General features: G+C 46.4%; 1 protein-coding gene and 1 long non-coding RNA gene across 3 annotated transcripts in view; one reads left to right on the forward strand and one right to left on the reverse strand.

The window, feature by feature from the left end:
* The first annotated feature begins 2294 nt into the window (after nt 1-2294).
* LOC309328283 lies at nt 2295-4293 on the forward strand. Its single transcript, XR_014150731.1, has 2 exons — nt 2295-3473; nt 3511-4293. It is a non-coding gene; the product is annotated as an uncharacterized lncRNA (long non-coding RNA).
* Nucleotides 4294-7144: 2851 nt separating this feature from the next.
* Nucleotides 7145-18035, reverse strand: part of B4GALNT2 (beta-1,4-N-acetyl-galactosaminyltransferase 2 (SID blood group)) — a 36188-nt gene continuing 25297 nt past the window's right edge. For both annotated transcript variants that reach the window (XM_081837963.1, XM_081837964.1), the window contains exons 7-11: nt 17278-17364; nt 14693-14880; nt 10817-10957; nt 9447-9666; nt 7145-7800 (exon numbers count right to left, since the gene is read on the reverse strand). In XM_081837963.1, coding sequence (XP_081694089.1) covers nt 7589-7800; nt 9447-9666; nt 10817-10957; nt 14693-14880; nt 17278-17364 — 848 coding nt within the window. In that variant the 3' untranslated portion in view covers nt 7145-7588. The remainder of the gene's footprint in view (nt 7801-9446; nt 9667-10816; nt 10958-14692; nt 14881-17277; nt 17365-18035) is intronic.

Genomic DNA, 18035 nt, shown 5'->3' on the forward strand with positions numbered 1-18035 from the left:
CAGCTGGAGACCCAAGCTTGGAAAACACTTCTCTCTAGACCATAATAGACCTCTCTTATTTCACAGTTGAATTGATTCACATGCCAGAAGCACATGCAAGCATGATCTCTTGTCGCTTTTCATTCCAAGGCTCTTAAGTCTGCTCAGTCTGTTACGTAGTTCAGTTACAACATCAGAGCAAATAAGCCAGTCCAAGCCATGTGCTATGATAATGTTAATAAACAGAGACACCCCACCCTAGCCTCCTGTTTGAATAGGAGTGTTTTTCTAATATCTTCAAGAAGCGACAAGCTGGATCCTGCTGCACCAAACCTGGAGAAGAGAGGGAAGAAGCCATTACCCCTTTTTATCTGTAGCTCCCCCCCAGAAGAACTCGGAAACAGGAAGACATTACAGGTCTTGACTTAAGTTCCTTGGGGAGACAGCTTGCAAATGCCTAGGGGGCAGTGTTGGTACATCCTGTTTTTCAGCCAAGGAACAACAACTGAAAATGCAAACAACGAATTTTAGTAAACAGGCTGGATAGCTTAGTCCAAGGCTGGAATTTTCTGTAATCAGGCCACATTGGATGAGAGGGATCATCTACTAGCAGTGCATGGAAGGTCCGTTCAGATGAAAGAGTTTGACTTGCACACAGCCAGCTGACCCAGGAGTTCTTCTGTAGTTGTTCTATACTGAACAGAACTGGGGGGAGGCAAGACGTTGTTCGGCCATGTCTAGTGAAAGCAGGGAAGATTCAGATAAGGTGGATGTAGGCCATATTTTACTCATCAGTAGCTTAAATCACTGTGTGCATGTGGAGCCACAAGCTGACCATTCAAGTGACGTTTTAGCAAGCATCCGTAGTAAGAATGAATGCAAGTGGTGTCTCTTATGCGGGAGAGTACAAAAACAAACAAACCCCGCAGCATTCAGCTTAAACATGTTGGAAGCTGATTGTAAGAATCTGCAAAGGGTGAGAATCACTTGCCTTCTAATAGGCAAAATACGATGGTACATCACCATTTGTTCTGTTCACACCCTGGCTTAAATTTTGGCTACACAACCCTCTTGAAAATAATAATAATATTAATAATAATAATACAGTATTAGTCTTCTCACTCCTTTAAATCTGTATTTGAATCCTGCATCTTTGTCATCGGTTACGGAATCTTTTTACACGTTTGACTTTTTGAAAGCTAAATTATCTCCCTTGGTTTGCGGTTGGGTGTACAGGCAAAAGAGGACAGCCGTGTCAGGCAAGGATTGATTTGATACAAGTGGCATTCAAAACACGAAGCGCGTCTAGCTGGAATGGCAGTGACGGTAAACCAAGTAGTAGTTATGGGGAGAGTGTCAGAGAGAAGAAGGCAAGATTCCTGTCACTGGTCCCTGCCTACAATATATAGCATTCCCCTCGCCCCAAAAAAGCATGTGCTTTTTGATGGAATGACTGGTTTACACAATTTTCAGGGAAACTGGCATCTTTTTGGCATTTTGTTGCCTACATACAAGATAACAACCATTTGGCGCAGGTGTCTGATTTAAACTGTATGCAACTATCAGATACCCTGAAGCAGCGGCGGGGCGGGGGGGATGACCCACTTATTCCTTCAAAATACCCTTATGCTGAATATAATAAGCTGGCCTAGCCTTATCTGCCTCCCAAGGGTGGTGCAAGGGCTAAACAGAGCAGGTTGTGGAGCAACCTGCTTCTTTGATTCTGTAATCGCAAAGGGAATACAGAATTTGTTTCCTGGCTGTGCCTATAGAAATGGAACCCTCTCGACCAGGATTTAGCTGTCCGGAAATCTAAACAGTTGCCCTGTTCTAGAGTGGATGAATCAAAGAGTGCCTAATATGTAGGGTGGAGTATTTGAGGTTGTGTGTGCATTTTTAGTTGGCGGTGTGAGTACCGCGCTCACTCACTGAACACCGACAGCACCCTTTTTAGATTTAAAATCCTACTTGCACCTGTGGATGCCGTTAGCCAGATCAGGGTCTGCTGCCTGCTTCCAAAAAGCAGAAACTTGGCTGGACCAGCTTGAGTCTAGCCCTAGCACCCCTGCTTTAAAACAGCAGTGCCTGAGTAATAAGAGAGTTCTGTAGGACTCGAAAGCTCACTTCTAGCCTTTCAAATGCCTGCCCTGGTCCAGCATTTCTCCAGCAAATAGGAATCCTAAGTCACGGCTTCCTTAAATCTGACACTCTCCCTTTTAATCAGGGTCATTCCGGGCACTGCATGTTCATGATGGAAGAGGGAAAAGACGACCCCCCCCCCCAGCACCAGCCCGTGCCTTGGCTTAGTTCCTCTCAGCCAGCGTTATCAAGCAGCACCCCGAAGTGCCTGTTTGAGCTGCATGTCATGCCAGCGTGACGACCATATATACATATAATATGAATGAATATAACCAATTCATGTTTGTTTATCTACCTCTTAGCACCAATAGATTAAAAAAAATAAAAATAAAAGTAAATAGGGTAGTGGATAATACAACATGCTGTGTAGTGTAGGGAGAAAAATACTTCTGTTTTTTTTCCAAAGAAATAATTGTTCTGCTTAATAAATAAATAAATGAACTAGAAATGACGGGCGCTCTCTGCATTTTAAAGCAGACTTGGGGGGGATTTGTAGAGGGCTGTGGAATGATGGGCTAGAGGCAAGGTATGTCTGCAGGTAAAAGATGCTTGGTGCGGCCAACGTGTTTCCGCAACGGGCGCATCGCAGAGCAAGCCGCAGTCTTGATTCCTGCTACGGAATCACTGGGACAAGTCGCTGGCCCCGATCCAAAGAACAATGGGGGCAGGGTGTGGGGCGTGTTTAAACTGTGTGTATGCATGCCCAGGAACATCAGGAGTGAGCAGAGTAGGCGCATACAGGAAACCACCAAGTCTGTGGTTTCTACAGGTTAAGATTGCGTTTATTGCTGGGACAGAGAGTCTCGGCTGCGCGAGCATCCATCTGTAAAATGGTGGCAAAATAATCCCTTGCCGCTTTGCTGTGAGGGAGGGTAAAGGCAACAGAGACTGGGAAGCAGTTTCTCTATTGAGAAACTAATTCACAGCCACAAGCTATTTTGACAACAATGCTCTCAGGGCAGCTGCTGGTGTTCCACCAAGGCTGCATTGCCCAACTCCCCTCTACAAGCCGATTAACCCTGGTTTTTAAAGTGTGTGTTAGTTTGTAAGAGCCCCGCAACCTCAACTGTTTCGTCCCCCCTTTTATGACTTTGTTTTAAATGCACCACCTGATTACTCGTTTCTCCTCTTTCCTAACAAAACCCCATCATAAGTCCCCACTCCCATTTTCTTTCCACGGTCTTGGCGTAAGCGCTGACAAGAGTTGAGACAGCTATCCAGCAGTGATTGATTGAATTGTGCCTTAGATCCACAAGTGCATAGTCTTTTGCAAATATTTTCCTCGTTTGAGGGTACTGAACACACACACACACACACACACCACCAACAACAACCTCACTAGATCTGTGTCAATGGTTAATTGAAATAACTTGAACTGGGGGGTGGGGGTAGGAAGGACTCGTAAGAATTGTTTTGTTGGATGAGAGTCCATAAGTCCAGCTTTAGGCTAGCAGTCTTGATTCCAACAGTGACAACTTAGATGGCTCTGGGAAGATCAGAGCGAGAAATGACAGTCATTTTCTAGCCACCTGTTTTGCCACCAGCATCAGAAATACTGCCTCTGAACATGGAAGGGTTAGTTTAGTTAACCTGGTAAATGTCTCTAATCTTTCTCTGAAGCCATCTCAGGTGTGAAAAAAAGCAAGAAGTTTACTTCTTTCAGTTACTTTGCTGGAGACCTTGTAGTAAAGCTATTTTGCTACTTGGGTGTAGGTCCCAATTCCTTCAGAGCAATCGGTTGTTAAAACGATTTTATGACAAGTCACATGTATATGCAACGAGGTTATGTGAATTTGGGGGGGGGGGGATCTGTTTGCCGTACAATATTATAAGGACATGTAAAAAAAAAAACAGCGTCCACTGTTTTCTCTTTTTTATTCTAAGCCATTGAAATCATCACAAATTCAGACTAAATCTGAAAGGCTGTGCTCTTAACAATTGTTTTCCTCCCTTTTGGTCAACTGTATTAAAAAAAAAAAGTGGTTTTTTTGTTGTTTTTTTAATCTTTTCTCTCTTTCAATTCCCCTTTCTGTTCTTAGACTCCTTGTCTATTGCATGAGGCAGGTTAGTTGGCTCACATCCAAAGTTGCGACTACAGATGGACTGCGAGCTCCATTTTTACTTCCAGCTTGGTTATTGCCACAAACTGCTTTACTCCACTGTTTCATTTTTTTTTAATAAAACGGAAAAAAAATCATATTTTAATTTGTGCCCTGATTTAATATTCAAATCATTATTAATGGTGCTTTTCATGTGCTTTCATCCTTACAACATCCCTGTAAGGTAGGGTGGGGGAGCTTTTCCAGACCAAGGGCATCTCTGAACATACATTCCCTGAGTTTGATGGGGAACCGCAACCGACAAACCATGGCTGCATGCAAAATGCCTAGCCCAATTTAGCAGCTACAACCCTACGTGATTAGAGCCAGTAAATCACTTTGGGAACAGGGACTGAAGTTCTGACTTCAATATTCCTCTTCCCCTGCAAAAAAAAAAAAAAGTTGACCAGGGTATTATCACTGACCACCTCTGACTAGGGCTACAGTTCCATTGGCTGATCTTCTCAACTATGGTTCAGTTGAGTCTGTTCCAATCACCCCATAAAAGGTATGCCTCTCTTTTTTTGTCGGGTTAGAACATTTCAGACAAAGCATCCCAAAGACCATTCTTGGGAGCAAGTCTGCAAATAGAAGATTGTTCGGGACCAGCGTCCCTCGCTCCGGGCCTGCTGCAGCTGGCTAGCCACCGCCCTCCCAATCGCCTTGCACAGGAAGGGAATAATACGAGACAGCTCAGTAATATTTCTAAAGGCTCTGGAGTCAGGAGGGCGTCTCCCAAGTTGGGCCTTCTCACCACCCTTTGAAGGCAGTGAGCAAAACTCCTGTAATGAGGCATTAACCACTCCCTGCACCCACTGAGTCAATCCCTTCCTACTAGATTTTATCACCCATGATGGGCTGAGTTCAAGAGGGAATGCACTCAGCCTCATGGCCACAGGTATCCTGTCCATGCCATCATCCCCTGGAATTGGTCCCCCAACAGTGCTGCTCATGGGATCTCTCAACAGACCTGGACTAACTGGCATGAGTGAGTTTTTTGCCCTCAAAAGTGCCTTGCAGATTTTTCACAGCAGGCCACTGAGTGGTCTATTGCAAATGAAGAGGTACCAACCAATTTAACAGTCTCTAGACAGCTCTGTTGAGCGATTCACTCAGGAAGCAACAGGGGGCTGAGATACATATATGCTCTTTGCCACAGGCACATGAAAGGTGAGGCTGTGTACTTGCACCTCTATGTGGTCGGCTTCAAGCCACGACTTCTACCACCTGTGCTCCAGTTGTTGTCTAGCTTGCTTCATTAGCCAGAGGGCCTCAGAAAACCACAAATTCCTGAATTACTTGTGGTCAGACAGGGAGCTTCGGTGTGATTGTGCCAATGGCCTTCTCTCCATCTCAGTATTCCACTGTGAAACGAGTGCCTTGACAGGAGCACCAGTCATAATGCCTGGAAAATTTCCCCAAAGCATCCAGGAATACCTCAGACTCTTATCTGTCTCCAACTTAACTGGTCCTCCAGACCTGGGGGTGGGGGCAATCACAGCCAGGCCAATCCACAACAGAAAGCAATCTGCCCATGTGAAAATAGGGTGATGGCTGCCCACTCACCAGATCCTTGCCAGTCCCCTATGTGGCAAAAACAGACCCAGGGTATATAACCTATGACATATGTCAGGTGCATGTTGTACTGAAACAGCTCCATGGTTGTCATGGAAAGCCATGAGGTCCAGAACCAACACCAAACCAGAGATTGGCCCCGAGAGCGAGGTGGTTGGGCAGAAGGATCATGCAGATAAGATCCCTGTTGTGCCAGACACCAAATACAAACGTTCACATTGAGTTCCCTGAGGGACTGGCCTCGTGTTGGGAATGACAGGACTTCTGGATGACAGCTGTGTGCCACCTTGTCCCTCTGACCTTGACTGATACTGCACAAAATACCCAGGTGGACAAAGCTGGGTAGGGTCAGCCGCAGCTAACTGCTTGCCCTCCTGGTTCTCTGTAACACGCACCAGGTAGACCATTCTCAGCCATGATCAGAGCATGGCTGAGAGTTGTTCTTTTGTGCACTCACCTTGTGTTAGCCAATAGTGTCACCAGGTCAGCATAGGTACTAAAGTCTACTGAACAGCTGAACAGGGACAAGCAACATCAAGAGTCTGGCTTCCCACTCTCCTGTGACGATGTCGCCTACTGCCCTTTCCATAGCTCTCTTCTCCAAGACCACTGGATCTTCCCTACCTGTTCCCTCTGCCCAGACTTTTGTCTTTTGTTTGCTGTGTTTGGTTTTCTCTACTCCAACGCAACTGCTCAACTCCACCAAAGGAGAACTGAAGCTCTTTCCACCCTCCCCAGTTAGGAGTTACGGGAAGGACAAAATAATAGTATCCTACTCTGTGCCCCGAGTGCAAGTGAACAACTGCCCCGTTAAAAGTGCAAAACCACCTCAAAGTTCACTCCAAACTAGCTCCTTACCCCTCCTTAGCCAATAACCTTCCCACTTGCACCAGGGGCTTGACTCTCAAAACCCATATGCAGCCCCAAACTCCACTCCACCTATCATTAAGGCTGTCTACCACAAAAATGTACCACGGGTTCTTGTTCCTGCCCCTTGTCTCCCCAAAGGAGTGGTTCCTTTTGGTGTCTCCCCTTTAAGGTTGTCCCCACTGGAGTCGGCCCATAGCTGACTCCCTTTTTAATCCCTTTCAACCCAGTTAGCTGATAATTATGCTCTTAAGAGGACCAGGGGTTTGCATTCACTCCCTTCAACACAGCCTCCTTCTGTTGCCTAAAAAACATTAAAAAAGCAACCTAAAATAAGGAAAAATGGTGCCTTCCATAGTTCCAGTTACAGATAGGTAGCCGTGTTGGTCTGCCATGGTCAAAACAAAATAAAATAAAAAATAAAAAAAAACTCAGTTGGTCTTTAAGGTGCTACTGGAAGGAATTTTTTTATTTTATAAGGAAAAATGGGTCAGCATTCACAGGTTTGCTTCATGGTTTGAGCTGGCTTTAAAAACAGCCAGGGTTAAAGTCCGTAGAGGAATTGAATTCCACTTTAGCACAGCATACAACTTCCATATACTGCCTTTAACACAGAGCAGATAACAAAAATGGCCGCCGTTTCACCACACAGGCGTTTCAGTGGAAGAAGAGTGTTTGTGGAGATCCATGGCACTTTAAATACACATTTCACAGTAGGGTCCTGTTGCGAGAAACCCCCCAACAGGGAAGTCCCACGAAAGATGATATTAAGCAAGAGCTCTGGTTTTCAATCAGTGGGTTTTGGCCGCTTTTGTGGCTCCAGTCAGTTGCTTGTTCCAAGATAATCGAGAGTCCCTTCAGGTGAGCCCATTGCCACTTGAAAGATGCCCTCTAGGAGATTAGGGAGCAGTAGAGTTGAAAGACTGCAGTCAAGCCTTTGTGTAGCATTTCATCCTGTTCTTAAAGTAATGTAAAGCCAGTTTGAACCGGACCTGCTCCTGAGTATTGGCCCGGAATCTGCCGTAAGTCTTCTCGACGTCAGCCTCTCGTGTGTTTTTCGCACTGCCGTGTGGCTGGTGACCAACAACAACATGACTGCAGGAGCCGACTCGCAAAATCCCCAGTCCGTCCATAAAATATTCTGAAGGGAAGATTGGGGCGAGAGAAGTCAGTGGACTAGGGTTAGGAAACCTCTGAGCCTCCAGCTCTTGCTGGACTACAACTCCCATCATCCCTGACCATCGGCCATGCTGGCTTCGGCTGACATGAGTTGGAGTCCAGCAACACCGGGGAGGAGGGCAGTCACAGGCTCCCCATCCCTGCAGTAAGTAAATCACTTAGACGACATACTTTTGAATAAGAGACCTCCGTTCATACTTGTTCTCTGCATGTAGGAAGCACATGGAGCAGGGCCACAACTCCTGGCCAACCCACACATTAAACGCAGATGTCTCAAACATGAACTCTACAGCTGAGCAGCTGCCCTCACTTCCATGCAATCTGCTCCCCTGATCACACAGAGGTCTTTGCCATGTGGCTACTACCCTTCCCACAGACATCTGGTTTGCTCCTGTGTGAACTTGATTCTGGATTATCATTAGATGGGCCTTTGGCCTAATCCAGTAGACTTTTCTTAGGTTCTTATGATGGCCATGCCAAGAGCAGAGGGCATTGTGCAGGCTGCCCCCTTTCAGATGCCTGTGTATTAGGGAGTGTGGGTGACCACTGGGATAAGATAACTTAGCAAGCCAGCCTGCTCAAAGGCTTTCAAAGCAGAGGCTCAACAGTAATCTCTTGGGGATGTTTTCATTCTGGGCTTGATGGCCTACACTCCCCCCTCCAACTCTATGATTCTATGAAAAGGAAGACAGGAAACTCAATTTGCAACGCTCATTCTGACCTCCCTGAAAATTAGCTTCTGAAAAAGGGTTTAAAACAGGTGTGGGGCTTCTAGCCTGGGCACAAGTCTCACTTTTGATCCATGGGGCCTTTCCTCTCCAAAGCACATCCACCTGCCCCTACGCTACGGGGGACCAGTGACATAGCATGGGTTGCCAGTGCCCGGGGGGGGGGGTGTGGGAGGTAGGGAAACGGATGGAGTACCCATGCACATCCAACTGCCTAATGGCGCCCACGTCACCCAGGAGATTGCAGCTACAGAGATGAGAAAAGAAGAGTCGATCCTTTATCTGGAGAGGTCACTTCCTGGTTCGTATGGAGAAGCTACTTTTAAACAGAGTCCAGCAATAGAAGCAAGCAGCTGTATTGAGGCAGCACCGGGCAACTGCCCCTCTGCCCCCCCAAACTATGCCACTGTAAGGTGACGTCAGGTAGAGACCTACTCACTTTCCGCTGGTAAAAGGCAAAGAACCCCTGGATGGTTAAGTCCAGACAAAGGTGACTATGTGGCACTCATCTCGCTTCAGGCTGAAGGAGCCGGCGTTTGTCCACAGACAGCTTTCTGGGTTGTGTGGCCAGCATGACTAAACCGCTTCTGGCACAACAGAACACAACAGAAACCAGAGCGCATGGAAACGCCATTTACCTTCCCACCACAGCGGTACCTATTTATCTACTTGCACTAGTGTGCTTTCGAACTGCTAGGTTGGCAGGAGCTGGGACAGAGCAATGGGAGCTCACCCCGTCGCAGGTGGGGATTCGAACTGGCGACCTTCTGATTGGCAAGCCCAAGAGGCTTGGTGCTTTAGACCACAGTGCCACTAGGGACAATGTTAGCCCTATATATAATCTGGAGGTTTGTGGAGTGGGTGGGGCATGTGGCCTTACCTGTGTGAGCCACCCTTTGCAGCTTAGGGTCAAACCCAACACGCCTGCTCTCCTCAGTACGAGCGAGGAAGAAGTTGACTACGCCGCTGGTGACCACACAATTGGGAAAGCCTTTCAAGCGGTGGTAAGAGCCATATCGGATGTGCAGGCAACTGCTGTCCTCTCCTTCCTCATAGATGACCTTAAACTTGTAGTCATTGCCACCAACGCTGCCTCCGACCTATAAACCACACAGGCTCCTATCAGCACTTAACAGACTTCACCATGGTACTGCTGCCATTGAAACGCTGAATCCCCAACAGCAGGGTTGGGGAAGCTGTAGATATCGTTAGACTCCAACTCCCCTATCCTGACCACTGGCCATGGTGGCTGGAGGTGGAGTCTAGCAATACAGTGGTACCTCGGGTTAAGTACTTAATTCGTTCCTGAGGTCCGTTCTTAACCTGAAACTGTTCTTAACCTGAAGCACTTTAGGTAATGGGGCCTCCTGCTGCTGCCGCGCCACCGGAGCATGATTTCTGTTCTCATCCTGAAGCAAAGTTCTTAACCTGAAGCACTATTTCTGGGTTAGCGGAGTCTGTAACCTGAAGCGTATGTAACCTGAAGCGTATGTAACCCGAGGTACCACTGTATTTGGAGGTCCAACACTTCCCCATCCCTGGACTAAAAGATGCACCCAACTAATTGGACAGCTGGTTACATATTAAAACTGGCAATTCTTTCTAGAAGAAGAATCTGGACAGACTACAGATGGAAGGATATTCTCACATGGAGTCTTCAAAGATGATGCTTGCATGTGACACGTGGATGCAACCTCTGAAAATGAAATATGCTTCGGAACAGCCATTTTCTTAACCACGTGCAAATTTATACAGATTTCGTGAGCAATTAAATGCATGCAGTTAATTGGCCTGCAATCTTACACATTCTTACCAGACCTACTGAGCACAGTGGGACTAGCTTCTGAGTAAACATGCACAGGATTGTGGTGTGAGATTTCTTCAACTAGGCTACAGCTGCAACTTAAAAGCACAGCCTGCTTAGGTGCAACTGAATCTGTTAGAGCAGTGTTTCCCAAACATGGGTCTCGAGCTGTTTTTTGCACTACAATTCTCATTTTCCCCGACCACTGGTCTTGCTAGCTAGGGATGATGGGAGTTGTAGTCCAAAAACAGCTTAAGACCCAAGTTTGGGAAACACTGTGTTAAATGGATTCAGAAAGGGACCCAAAAGTTATTAGGCGCAACCGTTCGTTAACCTCTCAGACCCATTCCAGTTGTGTGGCTTGTTCTAGGAATGCAGGAAAAATATCTACACTGGCCAGAGTTGGGTTGGGAGGCTAGTAGACAGCATGGCAAAAAAATACATACCACATCCAAGTTGCTGTTCTCCAACACTTCCACTAGTTTCTCGATCTTGGTGTTTGCGGTGAACACAAAATCATCATCCACCCAGAGGTAGTATTTGGTCGTGACCTGAGAGATGGCGAGGTTCCTTCCAGCAAACCAGCCCTGAGGAAGTGAATCAGGAAGGAGAATCAGGCTATGTCAGTGGTGTGTTTTTGTTAGGGGGCTCTTTCCACAGCAGAATATCTACTTCCACCCCCTGCATAAAATTCAGCCTGTCAGTTGGCTGCTACACCTGATGCTTCCATGTAAGGCTTTAGGACAGCCTTTTTTGGTGGCCTTCCCGAATATAACGGAAAAGTTAATAATAGATACAATAAATTGGAAGAAAAGGGATAAGTTGAATAAAAAGGGATGGACAATGGAAACCAGAAAAGGGCAGGGAGGAGTCAAGGGATTCTGAGAATCCTAAATGTAAAGGTAAATGATACATTTAAATTGAAATTTGTTATGTAAAAGTTAATAAAAAAATATTTTTATGTTTATTTTTAAAAGGGAATGAGACAGGCTGGGGAATTGGGAATGCCAAAATCCAGGGAGAAAGGCAGGTGATGAATTTGAATGCATCCCTCCTTACACACACACAGCACACACAAACCCAGGTATCTGTCAGAGGAAAACAGTTCTGCTTGCTTGGAGTGAGGCACAGAAACAAAGACAATAAGCAGCGTGAGCCATTTTCATGGGGATCACAGGCAGGTCATCCAACCCCCCCAAGTATGTCTGAAACACTAAGCTTAGAACTAGACATCTCCCCCCTAGATCCTAGAATGAACACGTTCACATTGCACTATGCCACCGATGTTGGAAGGCTTCAGAGCAGGGTTTCCGAAACTCCAGCTGTTCTGGACTACAGTTCCCACCATCCCTGACCACTGGGTCCTTCTAGCTAGAGACCAGAGGGACATCACCCAGCTGTGAGTCGTGAAGGCCACTCCCTGCAAGGCCCTTTCCACCTGGCCTAGCAGGCGGGGCCCAGACTCACCAGCTCTTCTAAAGAGGCACCTGGTGAAAATAGAGGGACATCGCTATGCCTGACAACAAACCCTAACTATTGGATTCTTTTGCCCCACCTTTTTGTGCCTGCCAAACAGCCGTGTCCTGCTTATGATAACATTTTATCCTCTTGCTAATTATGCTGTTTTAAATGTGCTTTTTATATTTTACTTCACTTAGCAATGGTGTTTTTTTTTTAAAAAATGTTTTAAGGTTTTATTTGGTTAACTTTTGCTTATGTTAAATACGTTTTCTGTAGTTGACCTCTCCTTTGTAATGTTTTATTTTGAAATCTTTAGGATAATATTTTAGTTTTCTGTTAATTATGTTGCTTTGACTGTATACTCTATATATTTGACTTTCTTCAGATGCGTTTATTGATGTTTTAATATTCTGATATTTTTCTTAAAAATATAAAGCGGTATAGAAATGAAATAAATAGTAAATAATAATGATGGGAATTGTAGTCCAAAAAACCCTTCCAAAGCAGCTTACAATTAACATCCAAATATTTCAATAAATGGTATTTTTTTGAAAGAGCAATATAAAAATGTAAGTTTTCACAATTCTACTCACAGGCCAATACTTGGTGGCAGATGGCACTAGAGATAGGTGGGTGGGGAAAGTGTGGACAGTTCAGCTCGAATAAGCTCAGGGTCTCTCTCTTTTTTACTCAACACATACACTCTTCTCCTACTCCATCTCACAGGGCAGTTAGTGGCAAATGGCCCTGTCTGGGGAGGGAAGCAAAGAAAGGCATTCTCCCCCAGCCCTCCAAGATCCTCTTTCCATATTGCCTCTCGTAAGTGCTCTCAACTATTTTAGATGGGACACAGAGGACACCAAAACACTGTTCAGATAATGACTCTGGATGTTGGAAAATGACGGAACAAAAGGGGGCACTGAGAAAAAGAGAAGGCAGGAGTCGAGGGCAAGGATGTGGAGAGTTTCACAAGCCCTTAAAGACATCAACATTATACACTTGAAAGTGGTATAAGAGTGCTTCAAATGTCGTGGCGTCCCCAAAATATCCTGGAAACTGTAGTTTGTTAAAGTTGCTGAGAGTTATTAGGAAACCCCCTAGTCCCCCTCACAGAGCTCCAACTCCCAGAATTCCCTGTGAAGGAGGATGGATTGACCAACCAGTATAGCTCTGTAAGGGTATTAGGAGTCTCCTGATGTCAGGCTTTGGAGAAACGACTCCCCGCCCCCGCCACCTTTGGCCCACCTTTGTCAGCAGAACAAAGCAATTAGAGTCCCTTATCAGTTTAAGGGACGCGGGTGGCGCTGTGGGTAAAAGCCTCAGTGCCTAGGACTTACCGATCGAAAGGTTGGCGGTTCGAATCACCCGCGGCGGGGTGCGCTCCCGTCGTTCGGTCCCAGTGCCTGCCAACCTAGCAGTTTGAAAGCCCCCCCGGGTGCAAGTAGATAAATAGGGACCGCTTACTGGCGGGAAGGTAAACGGCGTTTCCGTGTGGTGCGCTGGCTCGCCAGATGCAGCTTTGTCATGCTGGCCACGTGACCCGGAAGTGTCTCCGGACAGCGCTGGCCCCCGGCCTCTTAAGTGAGATGGGCGCACAACCCTAGAGTCGGACACGACTGGCCCGTACGGGCAGGGGTACCTTTACCTTTACCTATCAGTTTAAGAGCATTTAATGATCACAGCAAAAGGACACAGCAGCCATTCTCTGAGTGAAGGTGCTTCCAATTAAGTTGTCCTCCCCCCCCCCCAAGTCACCGTCACTTCCCCTTCTGGCAACCTGATCTTGCAACCACTGAGCCTTCTGTGTAGCAACTTTATCAGCTCGCCTTGCCTGTGGAGAGATAGGCTGGACACTCTCAAACAAAGAGGAGTCGGTTATCTCTCTCTCCCTGCTCTGCTGCTTCTAGCTGTTCCCCACTCAGCTCTGCCCAGCTGTTGCTTTCTGAACTATGTCCCTCTGCAAACCGATTCTCTAGATCTATACTGCTCCACTGTTCCTGAGCAGCTTCAGGATCCTGGTTAGGAGCAGGAAGAGGGGGAGGTTCCCACCATTCCTCATCAGTGCTGTAATCCTCAGTCTGGTCTCTGGCACCTGACAACGCTCAGCACCTATCACAAACTTCACCTCCTAGATTCTTCGGGGAAAGCTGTAACTGTAAAAATGATACGATACTGCTTTAAATTTAGAGCACAAACTATCAAATTAAGAGGGAATCGTCTCTCTTAATAGCTAGGAACTAGGCACAAAGTCTGGAAGTTCAGCATACACCTGGGGTAGGAAACCCCAATGTTATAGTGCTTATTAGAATCACAGAATTGTAGAGCTATAAGAGAGCCCCAAGGGTCATTGAGCCCAACCCCCTGCGATGGAGGACTCTTTTGCCCAATGTGGACTCAAACCCACAACCCTGAAATTATGAGCCTCGTGCTCTAGTGCAGACATAGGCAAACTCGGCTCTCCAGATGTTTTGAGACTACAATTCCAATCATCCCTGACCACTGGTCCTGTTGGCTAGAGATGATGGGAGTTGTAATCCCAAAACATCTGGAGGGTCGAGTTTGCCGAGTTTGCCTATGCCTGCTTTAGTGCCTGAGCTATCTGGCTTGGTTGTTGGGACTGCAGCTCCCATCAGCCCCAGCCAGCATGGCCAATGGTCAGGAATGATGGGAGTTGTAGTTGTAGCAACATCTAGAGGGCCACCAGGTTCCCCATCCCTAGCATACATCATGGCCCATCAAACTTCTCCATGTCACCCTGCCACACTGCTGTCAGAAGGGCCCAGGATTGGCTCACTTGACCAGGAGCTGGGAAATCCCTCTCAGCAGTGGAAGAAGCCACATCTGCACGTGTTGGTAGGTACCTTTCCAAAGGGCATAATGTACTGCTCAACGTTGGCTTGTTGAATCATCTCAGGGTGTTCGCTGTCGTCTGCCACAATGACCTTCATATTCGGATAATACTGCCGTATGCTCTCAAGGAGGACCCTCAGCTTGTGGTAGCGCAAGAAAGTCTTGGTTGTGATGGTCACCATATTACTGATGTTGTAATCTGAGGCACAAAGAGAGGGAAGGAAGAGTGAGCCAACACACTCAACAACCCACGTGGGTTTGTTTCCCACGGCTGTACTCTAGGAGTCTTCAGGTTACATAAGCTTCAGGTTACAGACGCCGCTAACCCAGAAATAGTACCTCGGGTTAAGAACTTTGCTTCAGGGTGAGAACAGAAATTGTGCTATGGCGGTGCGGCCGCAGCTGGAGGCCCCATTAGCTAAAGTGGTGCCTCAGGTTAAGAACAGTTTCAGGTTAAGAACGGACCTCCAGAACAAATTAAGTTCTTAACCCGAGATACCACTGTAGAAACATTTCCTACCACAACCCAGAGTAGGCCTCTTCCTTGAAGGTTCTGTTCCTGAGCCACTGTTTTCACTCTGGGTACCTGCTTAGGTCACCTTCTGCAGAGCTGAAGTAACTTCTCTTCCCTACCACAGATGTAGCCCATATGGTGCCCTCCATCAGCCCAGACGTGTCCCTATTTTCCAGGGCCAGTCTCGATTTACAGGAAGCTGTCCTGGTTTCTGATTTGATCCGATCCTGGAATGCCCTGCTTTCCCTTTGGACGCCCCTGTTTTCACCACAGAAACGTTGGAGGGCATGGAGTTATGCAACCCCCAAGCGAAGGAGATGAGTAAGTACACAACATTTAGAAGACATCTGAAGGCAGCCCTGTATAGAGAAGTTTTTAAATGTTTAATGTTTTATCAAGTTTTTATGTATGTTGGGAGCCACTCATAATAATAATTACTCTTATGGAATAGGACGTCCCTATTGTCATCGGAGAAACGTTGGAGGGCATGTCAGCTCCAACTAGTGAAGTTAATGGTCAGGGATGATGAGAGCTATAGTCCCAACATTTGCAAGGCACCACATTGACTACTCCTGCCCCACCATAAAATGAGAGCCAGCGTCGTGTAGTGGTTAAGAGCAGCGGACTCGTAATCTGTTGGGAGGCAGAAGCTGAGAGTCAGAGCTGTGTTTTTTACTTAATAAAGTTTGAAAATAATAAAACAAACAAGTTGACAGTCATTGTACACCAAGGAAGAAGAGGAAGGCTGGCAGTGCTTGTGATGGGCTGAAAACTTGCTTTAAAGGAATAAGTTGTTAACTGTGCTGTAGAAGTGTAACAGCTTTTTTCTTTGAAGCAAGTCTGAAGCAAGTAGTAGTAGTAGTAGTAGTAGTAGTAGTAATAATAATAATAATAATAATAATAATAATAATAATAATAATATTTCTATCCTGCCCATTTGGCTGGGTTTCCCCAGCCACTCTGGGGGGCTCCCAACAGAATATTAAAAACATGATAAAAATTCAAACATTAAAAACTTCCCTAAACAGGGCTGCCTTCAGATGTCTTCTAAAAGTCAGATAGTTGTTTATTTCCTTGACATCTGATGGGAGGGTGTTCCACAGGGCAGGCGCCACTACTGAGAAGGCCCTCTGCCTGGTTTCCTGTAACCTCACTTCTCGCAGTGAGGAAACTGTCAGAAGGCCCTCGGTGCTGGACCTCAGTGTCTGGGCTGAACGATGGGGTGGAGACGCTCCTTCAGGTATACTGGGCCAACACCATTTAGGGAAGGCATCCCCAACCTTCGCCCCTACAGATGTTTTGGACTACAATTCCCATCATCCCTTACCACTGGTCCTGTTAGCAAGGGATCATGGGAATTGTAGGCAAAAATATCTGGAGGGTCGCAGGTTGGGGATGCCTGATTTAGGGCTTTAAAGGTCAGCACCAACACTTTGAATTATTTTGAATTTTATAATATTTTATTTATACCCCGCCCTCCCTGTCCAAGACCAGGCTCAGGGCGGCTAACATCAAGTATGAAAACAATTGATTAAAATACAACTTAAAAACAGGATTACAATACAACTTAAAATGCAGCCTCATTTCAGTGGAAGCCCACTGTGCTCAGAATTGTGCTCGGAAACGTACTGGGAGCCAATATAGGTCCTTCAGGACTGGTGTTATATGGTCTTGGTGGCCACTCCCAGTCACCAGTCTAGCTGCAGCATATCTTTATGCTGCACATCTATTTTGTTTTTCTGCTAGAACCCCAAGATCCACCTACAAAGGACATATATTTAGCATTAAGGAATTCTGAGCCCGGGAATTTGTTTTGAGTACCAGAACTGAGCTCACAGTCCTTCCACAGAGAAATCCATTACAGGTCGCAACCACCCCTGCTTCCCGTCATTTCAGCATTATGATCTGAGGCGGTAGGTGGAAGTATTACTTTGTTGTTGCTGTTCTTCAGGATCAGGTGTCGGAAACCTTTGCTGTTTGGCTTAAAGTCATCCAGAGATCTACCTTCTGTCCATCTCTGCTTAAGAGAGCCAATAAAGGTGTTACATCATCATGGTTTTGCTATTTGCATCAGAAGCTCACCTGGTCCTGGGTCAAACAGCTTAGGAAGGCCCGGCTGTCGGATGGTCACAGGAAACCTCACCTGATGAGTCCCCATGGTAAATGTCACTGGAAAGTAATGGATAGGTCGGTCAACAGTTGTCCATTTCTTGGCTCCCATAGTTCAGATGGCACGTGGGACCATAAACCCCCCCACTTATAGGAATATGCAAGCCATACTCCAAAAGTGGTGGAATCCACCCTTCTGCTTGAAGTGTCTCTTAGCAGACAATGCCCATGTCTTTTAAAAGGTAAGTCTGGATAGCTCAGTTGGCTAAAGCATGGTGCTGATAATGCCAAGGTTGCAGGTTCGAGCCTCGTATGGGAGAGCTGCATACTCCTGCATTGCAGGAGGTTGGACTAGATGATCAGGGTCCCTTCCAACTTTACAGTTCTATAATTCTGTGATTCTAAGGTACAAAACCAGCATGTGAGTAGTGAATGCCGGACAAGGCTGCCTTCTGAAAAAGAAACACTGGCTGTTTATTTTGACCCTTGATGATGGGGTAAGTGACCAGTTATATTGGGGAGTAGAAGTGTCTAATTGGGCCAAAAACAATGGAGTAATTCCTTTAGGGCAGGGGTGGGGAACCTGCAGCCCTCCAGGAGATTTGGGACTCCCAATTCCCATCAGGTTTAGCCAGCTTGGCCAATACTCTGGGGGTGATGGGAAATGCAACCCGCAAAACAACATCAAATCTTGCGTTACGTGAAATACATTTGACAAACACACAAGACAT

Source organism: Podarcis erhardii, assembly GCF_964252035.2.
Source record: "Podarcis erhardii genome assembly, chromosome: 13".
Classification (NCBI taxonomy): domain Eukaryota; kingdom Metazoa; phylum Chordata; class Lepidosauria; order Squamata; family Lacertidae; genus Podarcis; species Podarcis erhardii.